This window comes from Pantherophis guttatus, chromosome 2, assembly GCF_059756535.1.
Source record: "Pantherophis guttatus breed Tessera chromosome 2, ASM5975653v1, whole genome shotgun sequence".
NCBI lineage: Eukaryota > Metazoa > Chordata > Lepidosauria > Squamata > Colubridae > Pantherophis > Pantherophis guttatus.
The window spans coordinates 290,548,032-290,569,618 of NC_142064.1; the positions used below are offsets into that span (position 1 = coordinate 290,548,032).

A 21,587-nucleotide genomic window follows, 5' to 3' on the forward strand; every position below is an offset into this window, starting at 1 on the left:
GTCCCTTCGGATTGGGGGGTGTCTGTGTGTGACCCCCAACTTGTCCTTGCTGGCTGGGGCTGCCCCTCCCTCTTTATCATCCAGCGCAGTCACTGTTCCTATGGCAGAATCTCAACCCTTAATGAATGGGGGGGGGAGTGTGTGTTTGTGTGTTCCGGCCAGAGGAGGAATGAGGGGGGGGTTGTTTAGGGGGGGGGTTGCAAAAACGATTTTGCCAAAAAACCTCTTTTTTCTTTTACTTTTGGCATTTGTGGATTCAGGCCTGAAAATGCCTCATTTTCCCTCTTTCACTTTCACTTTCGGTGCAGGAACCTTTGGGGTTCAGGCTCCAATTCGGGGTCCGAACGTCCCATTCCCACCTAGCGTGGGGGGGGGAAAGAGTGGGGTCCGGCTACCTCTTATCCCACACCGACTGCCTTCCCGCGACCCCCACCCAACTCTGCCACGGGGGGGGGGAGAGTGTCTCTCTTCGTCCTGCGGGGGGGAAATGCAGCGAGCGAGGGGTCGGAGACCACGGGGAGATGAAGGCCCGCTTCTCTTGCCTTCTACACCTTTTCCCACAAGTGGGGTCCCAGCCCCTTTCTTCCCCCTAGGAGCACTGACGGCCCGTCAGAGCCCCTCTTCTTCCCCAAAATAGCCTCCTCCTAATCGGGGGTCTCCTTCCCCCCTTCGCTTTCGGGGATCCAGGCCAGCGCCCCCACCAGCAGCAGAGCCCATGGATGCTGCCCCACAAGCGCCCCCAAAGAGAGGAGAAAGAGACGGAGGTCCCCAGCCCCAGAGGCGGAATGTCGGGGCGGGGGGGTCTGGATTGAGGGGAGGAGTTTTCCTCGAACTTCAGAATTGGGAGGTCCCAGAAAAGCTGGCGGGCCAATGTGAAATCTCCCTTCTGCCGCGTCATCGGTCTCCGGGCAGACTCTTCCTTGACTTCACCCGCTGAAGGAGATAGCGCAGAGAGAGAAGCAGAGAAAGTGCGAGGGGGGTCCCTTCAATCTTGGGGGGCTGCAGCTGAAGGGGGGTGTTCATGGCAACCCTGGAGGGGAGTAGGGACTTCCTTTTGCCTCCCTGCCTGGAGGGGGGGGACTCTGCTGTGGATGAATAAAGGGGAGGCGCAGCGCCACCGAGGACTTTGTGGGGGTCTCTGAGTGGGCTGAAATGGGGAGTCCTTGGGCGCTTTCACACAAACACACACACACAATTCCTGGGTGGAAGTGCCTCTCCCCCAATCATGTGGGTCAGTTTCCCCCCTCCCGGAAGCTTCTGCCTTTTGCTCCCTTCCTGGCAAAGGGGCTGCCGGAGGGCCGCTTTGACCCCCAGCGCTGCGGGGGGGGAGGGAATTGTGGACAAAAACGCCCTCAAAATATCCAGGTGAGGAAAAAGTCCTTGAGGGTCCTTTGGTTGAGATTTGGGGGGGGGGGGACGGACTGAGGAAGAGCCGCTGCTCAGACGGAGGGGGGGTGAATTCTGGGATTGGGCTGGAAGAGAAGGGGAGATGCGGGGGGGTCTTGGCTGGGCTCTGGGTGGGTGGAAACTCCACTTGCGACCCTTCCCGGAGGGGAAGACCGACCGGAGCCCCACTCCTGCCCTTGGGATCTCACAAGCAGCGTCTCCAGGGATCGCCCCTCAGCTGACAGAAGCCGAAGCCCGGAGAAGGTGGATCAGCCTGGAAGGGAAAATGGGATCGTCCTCCGAGGGGGATCCGACGTGGAAGGGATCAGGGGGCATTTCCTGGCCGTGAGAACCGGAACGAGCGGAAGGACCAATGGGAACGCTCACGCGTTGAGCGTCATTGGTCTCCGGGCAGAGTCCTTTGTGACTTCACCTGAAGGAGGAGATTGTTCGGCGCAGAGAGAGAGGCGGAGAAAGTGGGAGGGGCGATCCGTTCAGTCTTGGGGGGGGGGCTGCAGTTCAAGGAGGGGCAAAGGGGCTGCCGGAGGGCCGCTTTCACCCCCAGCGCTGCGGGGTTTTCTGACCCACCGCAAGTGGGAGGTCGGGTCTGGTTGAAGAAAGGCTGTTACTGATCTGAATGAGGAGGGGGGGATAAGAGCGGGGGGGGAGCAGAAATCCCTCCCTCCCTCCCCCCATCCACTGTATGGAACCCCGTGGGAGGAAAAGCTCTCCTAGCCTCGCTCTGAAGTGAAGGAGTAGCAACTATGACAGAAGGAAAAAAGAAATAAGATAAAAATGCCCCCCCCTCCGCCACCGCTTGCACAGATGACCTGGAGCAGCCCCCCATTCCTGCGCAGCCTCCAAAGGGCCCTGCTGCTGCTCAAGGAGCCTCTTTCCTCCCCTCTTCCCAGCTGAGCGGAGGGCAAAAAACGGCCCCCTCGGAGACCGGCGCCAGGATGGCTCCCAGAGCCCTGGGCTCCGCTCCAGAGGAAGGGCCCTGGAGACCCTGGCAGCTCTTGGGGGGGGCTCCTATCTGGATCCATGCCGAGAGTGGGGGGGGGACTGGGACCCCGGAGCTGCCAGAGAGAATCCTTGGGATACTCAGACTTGGAGAAAGAGCCTTTCCTGGATTCGGGCTCTCTCAGCTGCAGCCCTTTGGCCTCCCAGCCCCTCCCTGACTCTGGGGCTGCCCCCTCCGCCCCTGGGGGGTTCGTCCCCTTCTCCTCCTTAGTCAGCTCCCCACCCTCAGTCCCCGTGTCAGGGCCCCTTCCCCTCCCCCGAGTTAGCTAGAAAGAGCCCGGAAGCCCCTTTCAGAGAAGGACCAGGCCCCCTGGGGAAGTTTGGGAACCTAAGCGGACATCTAGCGCACCCCTCCGTGCACCCAGAAGAAAGTTTGGCTGAGAATCGTGAAGAGAGCAAAGAAAATGGGAGGGTCCCCTCAGGGTTTGCCATGAACCCCGCTTGAGCTGCAGCCTCGCCCACAATGAAGGGATTCCCCCCACCCAGCCACTTTCAGTTTCGTTCTGTGCTCCAACTCGCCCTCCTCCTTCAGGTGACGTCACAAAGGAGTCTGTCCGGAGACCGATGACGCTTGAGCAGGGAGAAATCCCATTGGAGCTTCAGCTCGTTCTGGCCCCCCCGGCTCAAAAGTCCGAGAAAAGCGCTTCCTCCCCTTCGACACTCCCCCCCCCCCAATTCCTTCTCTGATGCTGGAAGCATCTGGCTAGAACACGCGCGCACACCCGCACACACGTTCATGAACTGCGAAGATTCTGCCGTAAGGAAGAGCTGCTGCGCTGGATGACGTGGGGGGAGGGGGCAGCCCCAGCCAGCGAGCACAAGTTGGGGGTCACACACAGACACCCCCAATCCAAAGGGAAGCCCCGGAAAACCCTCAGCCAGACCAGGGGGAGGAGCCGCTTCGCTTCGGGGGAGAAAAATACGATTCCCCTCCTTGAAACCCGCGTCTCCCTTGCTCGGAACGTCTGGACGAAGCGGCCCCTCGAATCCCCCGTTTTCTTTCTTTCTTTCTTTCTTTCTTTCTTTCTTTCTTTCTTTCTTTCTTTCTTTCTTTCTTTCTTTCTTTCTTTCTTTCTTTCTTTCTTTTTCTTTCTTTCTTTCTCTCTCTCTCCCTCTCTCTCTCTCCCTCTCTCTCTCTCTCTCTCTTTCTTCCTTCCTGTCAGGGCATTTATTAATCCCATGTTTGGCTCTGGGACTAATTACCCTGGTTTAGAGGAGATGCATCGTGGCTTATTCCAAGTTGCAATAATCTGAAAAGAAACGCGAAGGAAGGTTTCTAATAAAACTCATTTATTTGTTATAAAGAAAATAAAACACCTCACTAACTAAGAAAAGTTAATTGTTACATTTTGAAAATAATTCTTGCCGGCTATGTGAGCCGGACCTCTGGCAAGAGAACAAAGGAAAAAAGTGTGAGAGCAAGTGAAGGAATGTGGGTGGATACGGAAACACGTACGTAGCTTACTGATAAGAAGTTGGCAAAGCTACGGAGAGTCTGACAGTCCAGAAATAATGAGCTCAGCTGGTAAATAAAATAACGCAGTGACACTTCCTTCCTTCCTTCCTTTCTCTCTCTCTCTCTCTCTTTCTTTCTTTCTCTCTCTCTCTTTCTTTCTTTCTGTGGGCCCGGATCCCTCTTTTCCTTGCAAAGCAGCCCCGAATGAAGATCCCGGAATAAAGTTTGGCCGTTTCTCCTCCGCTTCCCCACTCCTTTCCGTGGAGAACTTCAATGGGGGTTGGACTAGATGACCTCCAAGGTCCCTTCCAGCTCCTGTTAAACTTTCCCCATTTGAGATGATGTATGGGAGCCCCACCCCACCCCACGATTTTACGAAGAGACGTGGTGGGCTGGCCAGACTTGTCCCATAAGGGGGGAATAGGGAATTAATTAAGCAATTGCAAGGATTGAATACATGTATAACTTTCTCCCTCTTTTTAAACATTTTTAATATTTTTAAATACTTTTTAGTATTTTTAATATTCAAAGTTTAAATTTGTTTTAAATTGATTGGGGATTTAAATCTGTCTGGGCCAAACTATTTAATTCGATTTTATCTCTGTTTTTTAAATTTTGTATGTATGTATTTTATTGTTGGCTGTTCACCGCCCTGAGTCCTTCGGGAGTAGGGCAGTATATAAATCAAATAAAAGTAAAGTAGAGTAGAGTAGAGTAGAGTAGAGTAGAGTAGAGTAAAGTAAAGTAAAGTAAAGTAAAGTAAAGTAAAGTAAAGTAAAGTAAAGTAAAGTAAAGTAAAGTAAAGTAAAGTAAAGTAAAGTAAAAAGTATAGTATAGAGGCTATCAGGACATATGGAGGAGAACAAACACCACCTTCATTAAGTACAAAATGCCATCCCTTTAAATCAGAGGATAGAGTGTGGGTAAAGCACTGGAAAAATGAACCTCTTAAACCGCAATGGAAAGGGCCATATACCATAGTGGTGTGTTCTCCCTTTGCAGTAAAAACCGTGGAATCCAAATCGTGGATCCATTGGACCAGCCTGAAAGGCGCTGCTAATAGCGACCAGGTCCAGTGGGAGGCATAACCCACCAAGAAACCATTGCTCCTTAAGCTCAAACATCAATGAATTGGAGATATATAAACGTTTAATTGCAATAGTGACATTGGTAGTGGTTGTACTCGTCTGCATCCTGAAAAAGACGCTCTGTTGAACCTTACCGGCAATAGGTTCCCTGCGCACAGTGCTGAAGAGCTTTGCTGGGTCACACCGGAAGCTGATCCTCTACGCACAGGAGAAGAATGGAACTTGTATTCCTAATCATGGCATTAAGGTATTATGCACGAGGGGAAAGTACTGTAGTGTATATTGAAAATTTAAGCAAGTAGGGCTCTAGGCGAAGCATTATTTTTAGTAAGCCGATAGGAAGGAGGGGTGTGTGGAAAATTTAACCTTTCTAATTGTTGCTTACCAATTGATGAAACAGGGAAAGTTATCAAGCAATTAAACACTGAAACGAGACAGCTCACCCACAATGCTGACCAGGAATGGAATAGATTTAATTTCAAAGAAATCTTTAGTGGCTAGTTCCCTAAACTGCCAGGATTACAAGCGATCGTTAATTTCATTTTCATTTCATTTATTGGATTTATATACCGCCCTACTCCCAAAGGACTCAGGGCGGTGAACAGCCACAGAATAAAACACATAAATACAAAATTTAAAAACAGAATAAAACCGAATTAAACAATTTGGCCGAGACCAATTTAAAACACCCCAATAATTTAAAAAACAAATTAAAATTTACATTTTAAAGGGGAAAGATTTAGGCCAGGCCGGCTTGATGGAATAAAAAAGTCTTGAGAGCGCGACAGAAGGTGCGCAGATCCAGGATCCTCCGTATCTCCGGGGAGAGCTCATTCCAGATAGTAGGTGCCCCCACAGAAAAGGCTCTCCCCCTGGGGGCCGCCAGCTGACATTGTTTGGCCGACGGCACCCGGAGGAGCCCCTCTCTATGAGAGCGTACCGGCTGGTTGGAGACTATTGGTGGTAGCAGGCAGTCCGGTAAATAACCAGGTCCTAAGCCATGGAGCGCTCGAAAGGTGGTAACCAAAACCTTGAATTAATAGGTTGCGACCGGATGTATCATCTTACCAGGTGTTCAGCCTGTTTTTGTTAAAAATCATGTCAAATAGCTGGTCTGTATTGGCAAAAAGGGAGGCAGTCACCCAGGTCATGGCTATATGGGAATATCAGAGAATTGTTGACACTGACAATTATGAAACTCCTCTTGAGAAGTCAGAAGAGGTCCAGAGGGGGGAATAAAGTAGAATGATGGGATTAAGTCTTTGCTCACAATGCCTACATGCCTACGTGACATTGTAGAATGAGAGGACTATTGGGATTAAGCCTCCGCTCATGGTGTACGTGACATCTCACCTGTGCTGAGTGACCCCGGCAGGACCAAGGAAGTGGGCATGTCATACCCATATATGGTAATCATGTGTACATCCGGAAATGAATATACTGACTGAAAAGAATATATAAACTTGTATGTAACAATCCTTCAGGCTTTGCTTGAACTGCTGAACCTTGCGCAATAAACCTTTCCTTTCGATAAAGAGCTGGTGTGATCTCTTTTCTGTAACAGCAGCAGAGAAGACAGTCAGGAACATCCTGAGGTAAATCTCAAACGGCGTCCGGAAGGAAAAGGTGGAAAAAAGGGAAAGGCCCCCTTTCCACCCGCACCAACCAATCAGAGCGCAGATCCCCTCAGCCACAACAGGGTCTTCGAGACCATTGGGCACTTAACCTTCTTCAGGCATTAAATTGAATATCTTCACATTTAAAGTGTTCAAAGGAAACAGACCTAAAATGACTTTGCTTTTGTCCATTAGACGGAATTGTCAGGTTGGAATAATTGTTTTTTTTTTTCCTTGCACTGTGCTAAAAAGAAGTCAACGTCTTTTTTCCTTTTTTTTCTTGTACCTCAAACTTTCTTTCCCCCTCTTTTTCTTCTTTCCTTAATTTCCTATTTCTATTTTTCTTTGTGTTTTCTATAATAAATAAGATCTTGAGACTCTAGAAAGAGTGCAGAGAAAAGCAACAAAGATGGAGGCAAAAACATATTTAAAAAACTTGGTTCCTGGAACTGGGTATTTTCTAGTCTGATGAAAAGAAGGAGGAGGGCAGACATGATGGCATCTTCTGATATCTCAGCGGCTGCCAGAAAGAATATTTATTTTATTTTTTCTCTTCTCTTCTCTTCTCTTCTCTTCTCTTCTCTTCTCTTCTCTTCTCTTCTCTTCTCTTCTCTTCCCTTCCCTTCCCTTCCCTTCCCTTCCCTTCCATAAATAAGAAGCAGACTGAATGAAAGGGGTAGAAATGGACTTCGATTATATATAAGAAATAACCAACAGCTCTAGAAACGCAACAGAAGAAAGGCGAAAACCTCCTTCCATGCATTTGGGTTGATACAAAAGGGGGAAAACAACCACAGAGGTCGAAGCCTTTGTCTGACAGAGAGCCATGGAGAAGGGCCTTTCTTCCACCTACTCCCAAGCCCATCATCCACGCCCTCACCCTTCCCCCTCCCATTCACTCCTCTTTCCCGCCCTTTCTACGATCCTGGCACTTTGCACCAAATCCACCAGGGGGCGCCCTCTGCCAAGGGAAGGTGACTCCAGGCACTTCCCCAATGGCCCACTGGAGCCTTGCCTCTCTGGGAGTTTGCATTCGCTCTCCTTAAGCCCTGGAGCCCCGGAGGAGGCGGAGAGTCTAATTCTTAACGTTTCTTTTTCTTCCCTTTGCAGGGATCAGTCCTGCAGCGGGAGAGTTTAATTCTTGGCAATTGTTGGAATTGAAAACTGGAAGCCATTTGTGGTCTTTGCAAGGCAAACTTTCCTCTTGGGGGAAGAAGAAAAAGAGCGGAATCCCTTGCAGGGATCAGTCCTGCAGCCCCAGAAATGGTCCCGTGAAGGAAAAGGCATCTGGAGACCCACCAGAGTCCTTGGAGCCATTTGCAGTTGCTCTGCAGGACAGAGAAAGGATGGAGACACAACCTTTTGGAAAGGAGGGAGCCGGAAAAGGCCCTTCAGCTGCTCAGCCTGGGAAGGGGGCGAAGCTCTGGACAAGAACCAGGCAGGAGATCCTGGAGGAGGAAACCATCCGCCCTTCACAAGTTCATCCCTGGAATTTCATCCAATACCAGGAGGCTGAGGGTCCCCGAGGACTTTGCAGCCGACTCCATGGCTTTTGCAGGCGATGGCTGAGACCAGAAAAGCACACCAAAGCCCAGATGCTGGACCTGGTGGTTCTGGAGCAGCTCCTGTTCCTTCTGCCCCCAGAGATGGAGGGCTGGGTGCGGGAGTGTGGAGCAGAGACCAGCTCCCAGGCGGTGGCCCTGGCGGAAGGCTTCCTCCTGAGCCAGGCGGAGGAGCAGAAGGAGCAGGTCGAGTTGCAGGTGAGAACTTCAGGGAGCTCAGAAGAGAATAGAGAATGTGGTTGAATACTTCACCCCTCCTTCCCAAACTTCTCTGGCGTTCATCATATGTGGCAATTCACCAATTCTTGTAGGACATTGTTCCCTTGTTTCTCATTCAACCTCACAGATGGATATTGGGGGCTTTGAGGTTATGTTCCAAATATAAGAATTCACTTTGTGTCGTGTGACTTTTATTAATTCTGCTTCTTTTTTCCTTCCTCCTATTTGAAGTGCTGCAATGTAAAGATCAGAGATCCTGAGGGAAAGAAGAACCCATCAAATCCCCCTCAGAAGCTATTTTTCAGGAGGGACACCTCAGAAGGTAATGGAAGATCCTCCGATTTCTCATGTCTTACCTCACTCTCTCTTCTCTTCTATACAATACCTCCTCCTATTTTGTTAATTATCCATGTTGAAACTATTTATTCCTTACAGAGAAACAAAGAATGAAACTTTCTGGTTTTTACGATGGAGATCAAACAGCAGTTGAACCTCCAAATGAAGTAAGAAAGATTTTAGATTTCTATTCTCCCTTCAGGAAGTGAAGGGGAAGTGCAGAGGGATCCCTCCTTCGATTTTCCCTTGCTTGGGCTGGATTATTTTTGTGTTCTTCCACAACATGCAGAGCAGAATAGCAGGTTCAAAGTTCCTGTCAACCAGCATAACTTCCTCTGGTTATCTTGTTCTCCTAGGTACTCCTCCAACTTTGAGTTTATAAGAAGCAATTTTTAAAAAGTCCTTCAAGAGTAAACGTATCACAGTGAAAGTAACTGCTACAGACCCTGTTTTTGGAGTAATTCTTTGATTCTGAACTCTTCAAGGCTAATGAAAAATAACTAAATATTCACATTGCCACATTACCATTTTTATAAAGCCTCGTTTATAACCTGTAATTTTCTCTTCCTTGTTTTCTTCCTTTCAGCCAATGGCTCAGACTACTAGATCAATCAATGATAGACAGAGCGATAGATCAGGTGATCCAGAAGTGGGGTTACTTTGCTGAAAGGCACTGAAGGTTTTGCAGAACCAATGAACTTGATAAAACTTCCCCAGATATTTCTTCGGTGAAAGCAATTTTCGATTTGCCCATTTTCTCACCTAATATTAGGACTTCTGTGATGCACAGCCATTTAACTTATCTTTGCTTTGGGAACAATAGAACAGAATAACAGAGTTCTTAGGGATCTTGGAGGTCTTCTAGTCCAACCCCCTGCTCAGACTGGGAGCCCTATAACATTTCAGATGAATGGCTGTCCAATTTCTTCTTAAATCCCTCCAGTGTTGGAGCACCCACAATTTCTGGAGAGACGTCATTCCACTGATTAATTTTTCTCACTGTCAGGAAATTTCTCTTTACTTGTAGGCTGGTCCTCTCCTTGAATCATTTCCATCCTTTGCTTCTTGGAACACTTCTATCATGTCACCCCATCTAGTCCTATTTTACATGAAACCAGACATACCCAATTCCAGCAACCGTTCTTTATATGTTTTAGCCTCCAGTCCACTAATAATTTTTGTTGCTCTTCTCTGCACTCTTTCTAGAGTCTCAATATCTTTTTTACATCTGACAACCAAACCTGGGTGCAATATTCCAAGTGTGGTCTTCCAAAGACGTTATAAAGTGTTACTAACACTTCATGTCATCTTGATTCTGTCCCTCTTAATGCAGCCTATGATTCTGTTGGGGGTTTTTCGGCAACTGTAGCCTACTGTTGACTCCTATTTAAGTGATTGTCCATTAGGATTCCAAGATCCATGTTGCCCTTACTACTGTTGAGCCAGATGTCACCTCTTCTGTGCCAGTCCATTTGGTTTTTCTTTCCTAAATGTAAAACCTTACATTTCTCACTGTTGATTTCATTTTTTTAGATGGGGCCCAATCTGTTGATCCTTCTGTATCTTGAGTGTTGTTATTGCTGTCAATTTGGTCTTGTCTGCCAATTTGATGAGTTCCCCTTCTCTCCTCTTTTCTAAATCATTGATGAAGATGAACAGATCTTGAGAATCCTCCTGTTCTGTTCTGTTTTTTCCGTGTTCAGGAGAGTCTCGTGTCCTTTGAGGAGGTGGCTGTGACTTTCTCTGAGGAGGAATGGTCTCTGCTGGATCCTGACCAGAAAGCGCTGCATTCGGAAGTCATGCTTGAAAACCATAGGAACGTGGCCTCTCTGGGTAAGAGTTCTCTAGTCCTCAATCAGAGAGTTCAAGAATGCAGATTCTAGTTAGCTTTTTTATTAAAAAACCACTAATCAGATATTGTCTCCTGGGAGGGAGAAGGAAAGGATCTTCTCGTACTCCAAGGAAGGAAAGAGTCAATGTCTCTTTTACTTAGATGCTTTCTGTGCCATTTCTCATCTCTGTTTTTCCATTTCTATTTGAACTTATCTGTGGGGGCTGAGAAGAACGAGGTGTGCTTTTATGTGTCCTCTGGAGGTCACATGAGAGGAGTGTGTTGTCGTTTGTCCTCTGAAACCTCCAAAATTGTGTGAGAACAGAACTTTCACACTCAGCCCATGGAAGAGCATTCTCCCAATCCAATTCAAGAACAAAGGCCTCATGCAATGTCAGTCAGAGCATCCTAGGGTACAGGTAATCCCCGAGTTATGACAGTTCATTAAGTGACCATTCCAAGTTACGACCAGCCCTTCACGAAGTACTTGAGCCCCAAAATGATGAGCGTTGCCACACCACGGACATCGTTCACACTTTTGAATAACAGCAGAGACGCTGCAACCTTCACTGTACCTATTCCCCCACCCCGCAGGGACTTACTGTATTTTTGAGACTATAAAATGCACTTCCCCCCACTCCCCCAAAAAAGTAGATGGAAATGTCTGAGTCTTAGAGAGTGAATGCGTACCTGGTTTTGGCCTCCCAAGCCATCTGTGTGTCCCTTTTTTGCCCTCCCTGGTGTCCAGAAGCACCCTGAAGGGCAAAAAAAGGCCTTGTCTTGGCCTCTGCGGATCCCGTTTTTGTCCTCCTCGCAGAGGGTTTGGGAGACCAAAAACGCAGAGTGCTTCTGGACACCAGGGACTCTTGTTTTGCTTCTTTAAACCTAGGTGCGTCTTATGGTCCAAAAAATATGGTACCTTGCGACGATGTGGCGAGCCGTTGGTTCCTTTGTCTACTTCGGTGCCTTTGCAGAAAAATGAGGCCTAAAGTAGAGAGAGATACGCAAGATCAGTAGTGGGAAATCTTACAGAAAAGATCTCATGTGATCTCACACTACAGTGCTTTAGGCCTCTTTTCTCTGCTAACCAAGGCCTGCACGAGATCCAGGGCAAAATGCTTTGCAAAGGGAGGGAAGGCCTCTTCGTTTTCAAAGACTTTTGTCCTGAATCTCGTGCACTTCTCAGTTCTTAAACGAACACAGGCCTAAAGTACTGCAATGCGAGATCACGTGAGATTAGTAGCCTGAGACTAGGGGTGACATGATAGCAATGTTCCAATATCTCAGGGGCTGCCACAAAGAAGAGGGAGTCAAACTATTCTCCAAAGCACCTGAAGGCAGAACAAGAAGCAATGGGTGGAAGCTAATCAAGGAGAGAAGCAACTTAGAACTAAGGAGAAATTTCCTGACAGTTAAAACGATTAATCAGTGGAACAACCTGCCTCTAGAAATTGTGAATGCTCCAACACTGGAAGTTTTTAAGAAGATGTTGGATAACCATTTGTCTGAAGTGGTGTAGAGTTTCCTGCCTAAGCAGGGGGTTCGACGGGAAGACCTCCAAGGTCCCTTCCAACTCTGTTATTCCATTCTATTCCTTAACTCTAAACTGAGTGAGGTTTGCATATATATACAGTACCATAGATAATTGTAAAGAAAGAGATGTTTTCTAAACATCTTCAAAGCTTTCATGACTTATGAATATAGAAATCATCATGTCTATATCACACCCCTGTAAGCATGCAAACATACAACCTAATGGAATTTTGGAGAAATTCAGAAGGAAATTCACTTGACTTTCTACGCTTTGATCTTTTTCTCTAACCTTGTTATTATTTTCATTTCCCTTTTGCTTCGAAGGTAATAATGGGCAGGAGAATCAAGATTCCTGTGAACTGTTCCAACTGATCAATGCTAAAGATGGAACGGAGAAGTTTGGAATTCGAATGGAACTAGGAAGCCATGAGAGAAATCAGTCAAAGAATTGGAATCAGGAAAGCTCATCTTCCACTGATGCTCCGATGCAAGACTTTCTTGCCCAACAAGAGAGAATAAGGAAAAAATATGTTGGGAAAAGTGTGAAGCTAATCAAAGCTAAAGTACAAGTAAATGAACACTATTTAACCCAAAACAAAGGAGAAGATGCTATAAGAAGCCACAACGGACAAAATTACAATGGGACATTCATTGTTTCTCTTGGAAATAACTTCCTTACTTCTCCAAAAGCGATTGACACAAAAGAGAAGCCTTATAAATGTTTGGAATGTGGAAAATGTTTTAGGACAAGCAGGCAACTTACTATCCATAAAAGGATCCACTCAGGAGAAAAGCCATTTAAATGCACGGAATGTGGAAAGACATTTGCTCAAAGCAGTACACTTACTTCCCATAAGATGATCCACACAGGGGAGAAGCCGTATAAATGCACGGAGTGTGGAAAGAACTTTGCTTATAGAAGTAGTCTTATTTCCCATAAGATGATCCACACAGGGGAGAAGCTGTATAAATGCACGGAATGTAGAAAGACCTTTGCTCATAGAACTAGTCTTATTTCCCATAAAAGAATCCACACAGGGAAGAAGCCATATAAATGCATGGAGTGTGGAAAGAGTTTTGCTCAGAACTATCGACTTACAAGACACAAAAAGCTCCACTCAGGGGAGAAGCCATATAAATGCATGGAATGTGGAAAGACCTTTGCTGAAAGACGTTATCTTATTTCCCATAAGATGATTCACACAGGAGAGAAGCCATATAAATGCATGGAGTGTGGAAAGACCTTTGCTGAAAGACGTTATCTTATTTCCCATAAGATGATTCACACAGGAGAGAAGCCATATAAATGCATGGAGTGTGGAAAGACCTTTGCTGAAAGACGTAATCTTATTTCCCATAAGATGATTCACACAGGAGAGAAGCCATATAAATGCATGGAGTGTGGAAAGACGTTTACTCGTGGCAGTGGACTTATAAGCCACAAAAAGCTCCACTCAGGGGAGAAGCCATATAAATGCATGGAGTGTGGAAAGACCTTTGCTGAAAGACGTTATCTTATTTCCCATAAAATGATTCACACAGGAGAGAAGCCGTATACATGCATGGAGTGTGGAAAGACGTTTACTCAGAGCACTGGACTTATAAAACACAAAAAGCTCCACTCAGGAGAGAAACCATTTAAATGCATGGAATGTGGAAAGACCTTTGCTCTAAGAGGTAATTTTATTTCCCATAAGATCATCCACACAGGGGAGAAGCCGTATAAATGCACGGAGTGTGGAAAGACGTTTACTCAGAGCACTGGACTTACAAGACACAAAAAGATCCACTCAGGAGAGAAGCCATTTAAGTGCATGGAATGTGGTAAGTGCTTTGCTGAAAGACGTTATCTTATTTCCCATAAGATGATCCACACAGGGGAGAAGCCGTATAAATGCATGGAGTGTGGAAAGAGTTTTGCTCAGAACTATCGACTTACAAGACACAAAAAGCTCCACTCAGGGGAGAAACCATTTAAATGCACGGAATGTGGAAAGATCTTTGCTCAAAGAGGTAATCTTATTTCCCATAAGAGGATTCACACAGGAGAAAAGCCATATAAATGCATGGAGTGTGGAAAGACGTTTCCTCATGGCAGTGGACTTATAAGCCACAAAAAGATCCACTCAGGAGAGAAGCCATTTAAGTGCATGGAATGTGGTAAGAGCTTTGCTGAAAGACGTTATCTTATTTCCCATAAGATGATCCACACAGGAGAGAAGCCATATAAATGCATGGAGTGTGGAAAGAGTTTTGCTCAGAACTATCGACTTACAAGACACAAAAAGCTGCACTCAGGAGAGAAACCATTTAAATGCACGGAATGTGGAAAGACCTTTGCTCTAAGAGGTAATCTTATTTCCCATAAGAGGATCCACACAGGGGAGAAGCCGTATAAGTGCTTGGAGTGTGGAAAGATGTTTACTCATGGCAGTGGATTTATAAGCCACAAAAAGAGCCACACAGGAGAGAAGCCATTTAAATGCATGGAATGTGGAAAGTGCTTTGCTCAGAATGGTCCTCTTATTTCTCATAGAAGGATCCTCGCTCAGGAGAAATTATATAGCAATAACGATTCCACTTAGATTTATATACTACTCCACAATGTTTTACCACTTTATCTCTGAGCAGTTTACAAAGTCAGCGTATTGTCCCCAGCAATCTGGGTCCTCATTTTAGCGACCTTAGAAGTATGAAAGGCTGAATCAACTATTAAAAGTAATCTATATGAGTTCAAGATGTTTTCAATACAATGCCAAATTTGAAACTGTTCAATTTCCACTTATTTAAAATGCTCCATCCATTTTCTTGCTGAAATATTTTTTCTTATGCACAATTTGCATTTCATGCTCACTCACAATTTTCACTTTGTAAAGCCGCTGCCCTTTTTTTAGCTATTCCACAAAGATTTTTAATGTTCCCGGATGCAAATGGGTTTATTATGAAAAAAACAAGAACAACCCACACCTGAAATGTTGTTCTTTCAGTGGCAACCATATTAGAGCTCTGCTTCAAATTACAAATAACAAATTGAATGTTCTTCAGCATTATAGAATTAACAATTATTGGACTTCTGGTTTGGTGTTGCGGTGATGCAGTCTGGGAAATAGCAGTCTCTGATGAGCCCCACGAAAACCCCAACTGGCAAACCACCGCCGACAGGTCTGCGGACCGATCCTGTCTTGTAGGGACAGGTGAAAGAGAGGGATTCCTTGGGCGGCCAAGAGGAACAGGCAAGTTGCTCGGAGGCCGGAGGAAACCCTCTGAGTTGGCGGCAGGGGACGGCAGCAACGGCGGCTGCCACAAAGGCGGGACAAACCGGGACAAGAAATGAGCAGGAGGAAGGAAGAAAGGACGATGTGCTTTGAAGCTGGGTGAATGACACCAACCCAGGCGAGAAACAACGATTGTGTATTTACGTTTACAAATAGGACCCCCAGCCTTAACTAGTGGCTGAAGATCTGTGGGGCTTGAAGATTTTGTAAAGTAATGAAAGGAGTTAAAGACCCTTTGAGAAATCTATTTCAGCACTGATTGATTGGAATGAACTGACTAATTAACTATTAACTAATTAGAACTGGATATTTGAATTTCTTTTGTTAAATTGAAACAGATCTGATCTGTTTCTGATTTGGAAAAGAGAAAAGCGATAATTAAGGACTTGGCACCTTTAAAAGGCAGACAAAGAGATCAAACAGATAGCAACATAATTGCTTCAAAATGGCGATTGAACCTGTGACCAAGTGTAGAAATTTGCTCCCTCCTGAAAAAGAACCATTTTGATTAGCTATTTATTTTGGATTACTTTGAAAATAACTATGGACCTTTGAATTTTGGAGATTTCTATTCTGTCTACTGATGGTTTTACAAAGAAAGAAGAAATACAAAGGAACTAATAAACTTTTATTTGTTTATTGGCGTAGCAACAAAAGGTCTGGCGCAGGAATAAAAGCGGGGAAGCTGATGGACTTTACAGGGAACAGACTTTACAACAGAATTAAAAATGATATACAGAGTTTTAAGCATGGAAGTATTGACTGAATTGAAATACTTATGGAGAGATAAGGAACTGAAGAAATAAAATAGATAAAATTAAAAGGCAATGTTTAAATGTCTAGTTGTTTAAATGGTTAAATGAGTTTTAAATAAAAACAAGAGGTGCCTATGGTGTAATAAAGATAGAAAATAAAAGAAGATAACTAAAATAGAAGTTGGAAGTTAAGGTGATTAAAAGTGATATTTTTATAAAAGCATAATTTGATGTAACATGTTTTAGTTTTAATTTGCCAACAAAGTGGTTAAGGATAACTATGATTAACTGTTAATGATTACAGATGATACAATAAGGTGCAAAAATTGAAGTAACAATTGAGATTTAATTTAACATATGTTGGAAATGACTAGTACCAGATGGGGAAACACCCTGGAAGAGTATATTTGGAAATAGTGGATTAATAGATAAACATATTGAAAAGGAAATACTTAAAATAAGATATGCTGGTTATCAGCTAAATAAAAGATGTGGAAGAGAATAAGCTGGAAATCAGCTAAAATAAATGATGCTGGTAAATCAGCTTAATAATTGTTGGGAGAAAGGAGGTGTATATGCTGGATATCAGCCAAAATAAAGCATGCTGGAAATCAGCCAAAACACTGGAAAACGCTGGAAATCAGCCAAATAATAGTTGGAGTTATGGAGGAGAATATGCTGAAAACTCAGCCAAAATAAGTAATGCTGGAAATCAGCCAAATAATAGTTGCAGTTATGGAGGAGAATGCTGAAAATCAGCCAAAATAAATTATGCTGGAAATCAGCAAAACAACAGTTGGAGGTATAGAGGAGAATACACTGGAGAACAATTATTAATAAGGGGTGAAAAAGAAAATGTTGGATGACAACTAAAATGAAATGAAAAATTTTGAGATGTCTGTGTAAAAGTTCAAAATTCAAAGATTGGATGAAATGGGTCTATAATAATAATAATAATAATAATAATAATAATAATAATAATAATAATAATATAATTTTATTTCTATATCGCCCTTCTCCCGAAGGACTCAGGGCAGTGTACAACCCCACGGCCCCACTTCACACAAAGGGACTCACATCCGGCTATCTGAGGAACAGTGGTCTCCCTCGGACAAAGACTTTCCCTAATAATCACCGCCACTCCCCCACCCCTCCCCTGGGCCCTTGGCTGATGAAATGCACGGAAACCTGGTGGGCACATCTCAACGAGGGGGACCCCCCCTCTTGGCCCAACCAGGTCTCCGTAATACCTGCCAGGTCCGCACCCCCCTCCAAAATAAGATCACAGATGAGGGGGGCTTTATTAACCACTGACCTGGCATTACACAACATCAGCCGCGGACCCTGGGCCTGAGACTCTGCACAGCCCAGAACACGAGTCACGCATTGGGGGCCGGAGTGCGCAATCGCTCGGAGACAGCACGTGCGCACCCCCGACACTTGATATGACCCCCTGCGCCCGTCATATCTGCCCCTCCCACTCATTATTTCAATTACACAGCCCTTCCTGTCGTCCCCCTGCTCCCCGGTTAAATTTCCTTTCGCGACCCCTCTGCTGCAGCTAATCGACCCATCATCCCGCTCAGTCACTATCTGGACCCCCCCAGGTCCACTTTTACAACCCCCTCCCTCCCTCCCGGGTCCCCTTAAAATTTTCCTTAAAAATTTAGTTAAAAAACCCCTCAACCCCCTCGTCGCTGCATGCCATCTCTCGGGGTCCCAAAGCCTGTCATCAAGATAGGCCCTCGATAATGTGGAGGGCCCGGCCTGCGAGAGAGGGGAGTCTCGCAGCGCGAGAAGGTCGGCTTTTTGGAGCATCAACCGAACCAAAGATGGGAAAAGGAAGGCCAGTCCGGGAGTCTATCACAGTCCAAAGGGATAACTGAGCATAAAAGGTCACAAAATATCCATTTATAGGGCTGGACTCCACTGTCCTCTCACGACAGGGAGAAGGTCCAATGTTCTTTTTCTCCAACGGAGGCTAATAGCCAACCATCCTCTCACGACGTCCGGTCCCGTTACAGAAAGTTATCGGGAACAATGTTCTGTCCTCTCCGTTGGGATATAGAGAATCCCTCAGCTCTCTCAAATGGTGCTCAGTCTCTCCTACCAGCGAGGGCGTGAGTGGAACATGGTAAGGGGTCTAAAGTGTCCAGAGTGTAGCAATTCGTAAACCCCTCCCCCCGTAAGGAGTGGGGGAAGGCGGGGAGAGGGAGGGGGGAAACAGTATCCCCAGAGGAGGGTAACATCTCCACCTCTGCCGATCTATAAGTCCAGGCCTCCTCACCTCAGCTTCTTCTCTTCACCCTCAGCAAACTACCATTGCAGTATTCTGCGGCAGACGCCAGCACTGGCACCAGTGCCACACCCCCCCACCCCAGCACCATAAACAGATGCATCTGTGTGGGGGGGGCAACCAATGCTGCTAACTAGCCACTAACTAGAAACCAAGAAGAATAGAAAGAATTTTGATTAATAAATTGAAATAAAAATTGAGTTGTATACATTTGGAAATTAAGATTTGTGGTGATAAAATTGTAAGGTAAATATATAGATTAAGAGATTAGATCATTTTTGTGTTTTAATGTGGATGTTAAAAGCAGTAATGGAGAAAAATTTAGAAAGAGCTGTATTGAATTTTGATTTATAATTGAATATAAAAATGAGCAATATTTAGTAGCAAATTAAGATTTATGGCAATATAATAGAAAGACTTAAATTAGGATGTCAGAATTTATGTTAAAAATATTTGTTTTTATTTGTAAAATCAGTCTACTTATCTGTGACCAGACCAAGACTTCGTTCTTGAAAGATTTATGTCTTATGTTTGAGAAAAAAAAAATCCCCCCCAAAAAAAGAATTAACAGTTATTAAAAACAATCCTTCAACAGTGAGAAACACTTAGCAAAGTACTCTGAGCTGGAGTGAATCTTTAAAGGACCCTCTTGGGGGGCTCACCAGGGGTGGGTTCTAAAATTTTTTACTACTGGTTCTGTGGGCGTGACTTAATTTTGTGGGTGTGGCTTGGTGGGGGGGTTAATGTGACTGGGTGGGCGTGGCCAATTTTTTTTAAACTTTTAAAAGCATTTTTTCTACAACCTTAAGAGGTTGCAGAAAAAAATACTTTTAGAAGCCTCTGACGATCAGGCAACTCAGCTGGGATTGCCAGAGGCTTTTAAAGGCATTTTTTTTCCTACAGCCTCTGATGAGGTGGGCGGGGTAAGCGAGCAGCGACCGGGCCAGGAACCGGTTTGGGGGCATGGCCAGCCAATGTTATTACCGGTTCTCCGAACTACTACAAATTTTTACTACCGGTTCTTGCGAACCGGTGAGAACCAAGAGCAACCCACCACTGGGGCTCAACCAGACCCTCCCATTAATCTAAGTATTGTGCCAGTTAGAGGATTTAGTGAAGGAGGAGATCAAGAGGGATCCAGTCCAAGGCTGTGTGGTGATCCTGGGATCTGCCTGATCTCAACCTCCATCTGCCCCCACCTTCCCTTTCTCCAAGATCCCCCCCAATCCCTTCCACACTCCCTGCCACCAGTGGTGGGTTGACCCCGGTTTGCACCGGTTCTATAGAACTGGTAGTAAAACTGGTGGGAGGCTCCACCCACTGACCCCAATGTCACCAAAATGCTTTTGCGCCTGTGCAAAAGAGAGCGCGAGCGAAGCGAGCACGTGCGGCTCCGTTGCAAACCGGTAGTAAAGGTAAGAAGAACCCACCCCTGCCTACCACCCCCATCCCGGCCAAGCTGCGATCTGGGACTCGGACCCCTCCCACCTGGAAGGAGGCTGGTCAGCTGCAGGCAGAGCCTGGTCTGGGGGGTCTCCCTCTGCATTCCCCCAAATCCCCCCCTCAGCAAGGATCTTGGCATGGCTCTGCATGGTCAGTCAGTCCCATGTGGCATCTGAAGTAACCAACTTGGTGTTCCGTTCTGGGTCCTCCTGTGCTTCTCATATGCCTCCTCTCCCTTCCTTCCCTCCAGCCAAGCCCACCGTCACTATCTCCTCCAACTGGTCCAGAATGCGGCCGTGTTGGGATATGGTTTGAGCCTAAGAGGCTGTCCAGGCAATATATGTGTTCTGTGACTTTAAGTTTTAATGCTGCATCATTGTAATGCTGAGTCATGCTGTAATTAGTTGTTAACGTATTTAAGAAAGGTACTGTAATGTATTCAGTTGATGATATGTTACCATTGTGCTATCATCGTTGGGTGGATCTGCTACCATTGTGGTTTGTGAACCAGAGTGTACATGTTATTGTAACCAACTACTGTTTGTGTGGTAAGAAGCTTTTTGTATTGCTGGACTGATTTAACTGGCAAAGACTTGGATTGATTAAATGACTACGAGACTGTTTTTCACTATAAAGTAAACTTTTAATAAACCAGTTTGCACGTATCTCTTATTTCATTGCTCTCAGCAATGTTTCTCTGTGTACTATACTCTGCTGGTTGCTAACACAACAACAATATCCTTAACAGGCTGCGCAAGTAATAATGGGGGCGACCCATCGCTCACGTGTAACACCTCTCTTGCGCAAGCTGCACGGGCTCCTGGTGGTCTTCCTGGTGCGCTTCAAGGTGTTGGTCACCACCTTTAAAGCGCTCCATGGCTTAGGACCTGGCTATCTACAAGACCGCATTCTGCCACCGATTGCCTCCCACCGACTGGTACACTCACACAGAGAGGGCCTCCTCAGGGTGCCGTCAGCCAAACAATGTAGACCGGCGACCCCCAGGGGGAGAGCCTTCTCTGTGGGGGCCCCTGCCCTTTTGAATGAATTGCCCCCAGACATACGAAGGATCCACAACCTTCGTGCCTTTCGTCGTGCAGTGAAGACCCTGTTAATGGGATTTTAAAATTGGTTTTAAATGAGAGTTTTAAATTCGGTCTGTGATTTAATTACTTTAATATGTTTTTTAAATTTCTATTTTGTATATTGTTTTATCATGGCTGTTCACCACCCTGAGTCCTTCGGGAGAAGGGCGGTATAAAAATATAAATAAATAAATAAATAAATAAATAAATAAATAAATAAATAAATAAATAAATAAATGAATGAATGAATGAATGAATGAATGAATGAATGAATGAATGATTCAAAGCAGAGAAGACAGAGCTGGTGTGATCTCTTTTCTGTAACTGCAGCAGAGAAGACAGTCAGGAACATCCTGAGGTAAATCTCAAACGGCGCGGAGGAGGAAAAGGTGGGAAAACAGGGAAAAGCCCCCTTTCCACCCGCACCAACCAATCAGAGTGCAGATCCCCTCAGCCAACGGGGTCTTTGAGACCATTGTGCACTTAACCTTCTCCAGCCATTAAATTGAATATCTTCACATTTAAAGTGTTCAAAGGAAACAGACCTAAAACGACTTTGCTTTTGTCCATTAGACGGAATTGTCAGGTTGGAATAATTGTTTTTTTTTTCCCTTGCACTGTGCTAAAAAGAAGTCAATGTCTTTTTTTCCTTTTTTTCCTTGTACCTCAAACTTTCTTTCCCCCTC

General features: G+C 45.5%; 1 protein-coding gene across 1 annotated transcript; it reads left to right on the forward strand.

The window, feature by feature from the left end:
* Positions 1–7,681: 7,681 nt before the first annotated feature.
* Positions 7,682–16,150, forward strand: LOC148116122 (uncharacterized). The gene is made up of 5 exons (XM_087884847.1): positions 7,682–8,326; positions 8,579–8,669; positions 8,783–8,850; positions 10,387–10,516; positions 12,372–16,150. Exons 1-5 carry the CDS (start codon positions 7,913–7,915, stop codon positions 14,630–14,632), a joined length of 2,964 nt encoding a protein of 987 aa, XP_087740973.1. The 5' UTR covers positions 7,682–7,912; the 3' UTR covers positions 14,633–16,150.
* Positions 16,151–21,587: the final 5,437 nt, after the last annotated feature.

Coding starts and splice junctions, on each gene's coding strand:
- LOC148116122 (XM_087884847.1), top strand. CDS start 7,913: ATGGAGACACAACCTTTTGGAAAGGAGGGAGCCGGAAAAGGCCCTTCA. Junction 8,327..8,578: donor AGGAGCAGGTCGAGTTGCAG/GTGAGAACTTCA, acceptor TCCTATTTGAAG/TGCTGCAATGTAAAGATCAG. Junction 10,517..12,371: donor TAGGAACGTGGCCTCTCTGG/GTAAGAGTTCTC, acceptor TTTGCTTCGAAG/GTAATAATGGGCAGGAGAAT.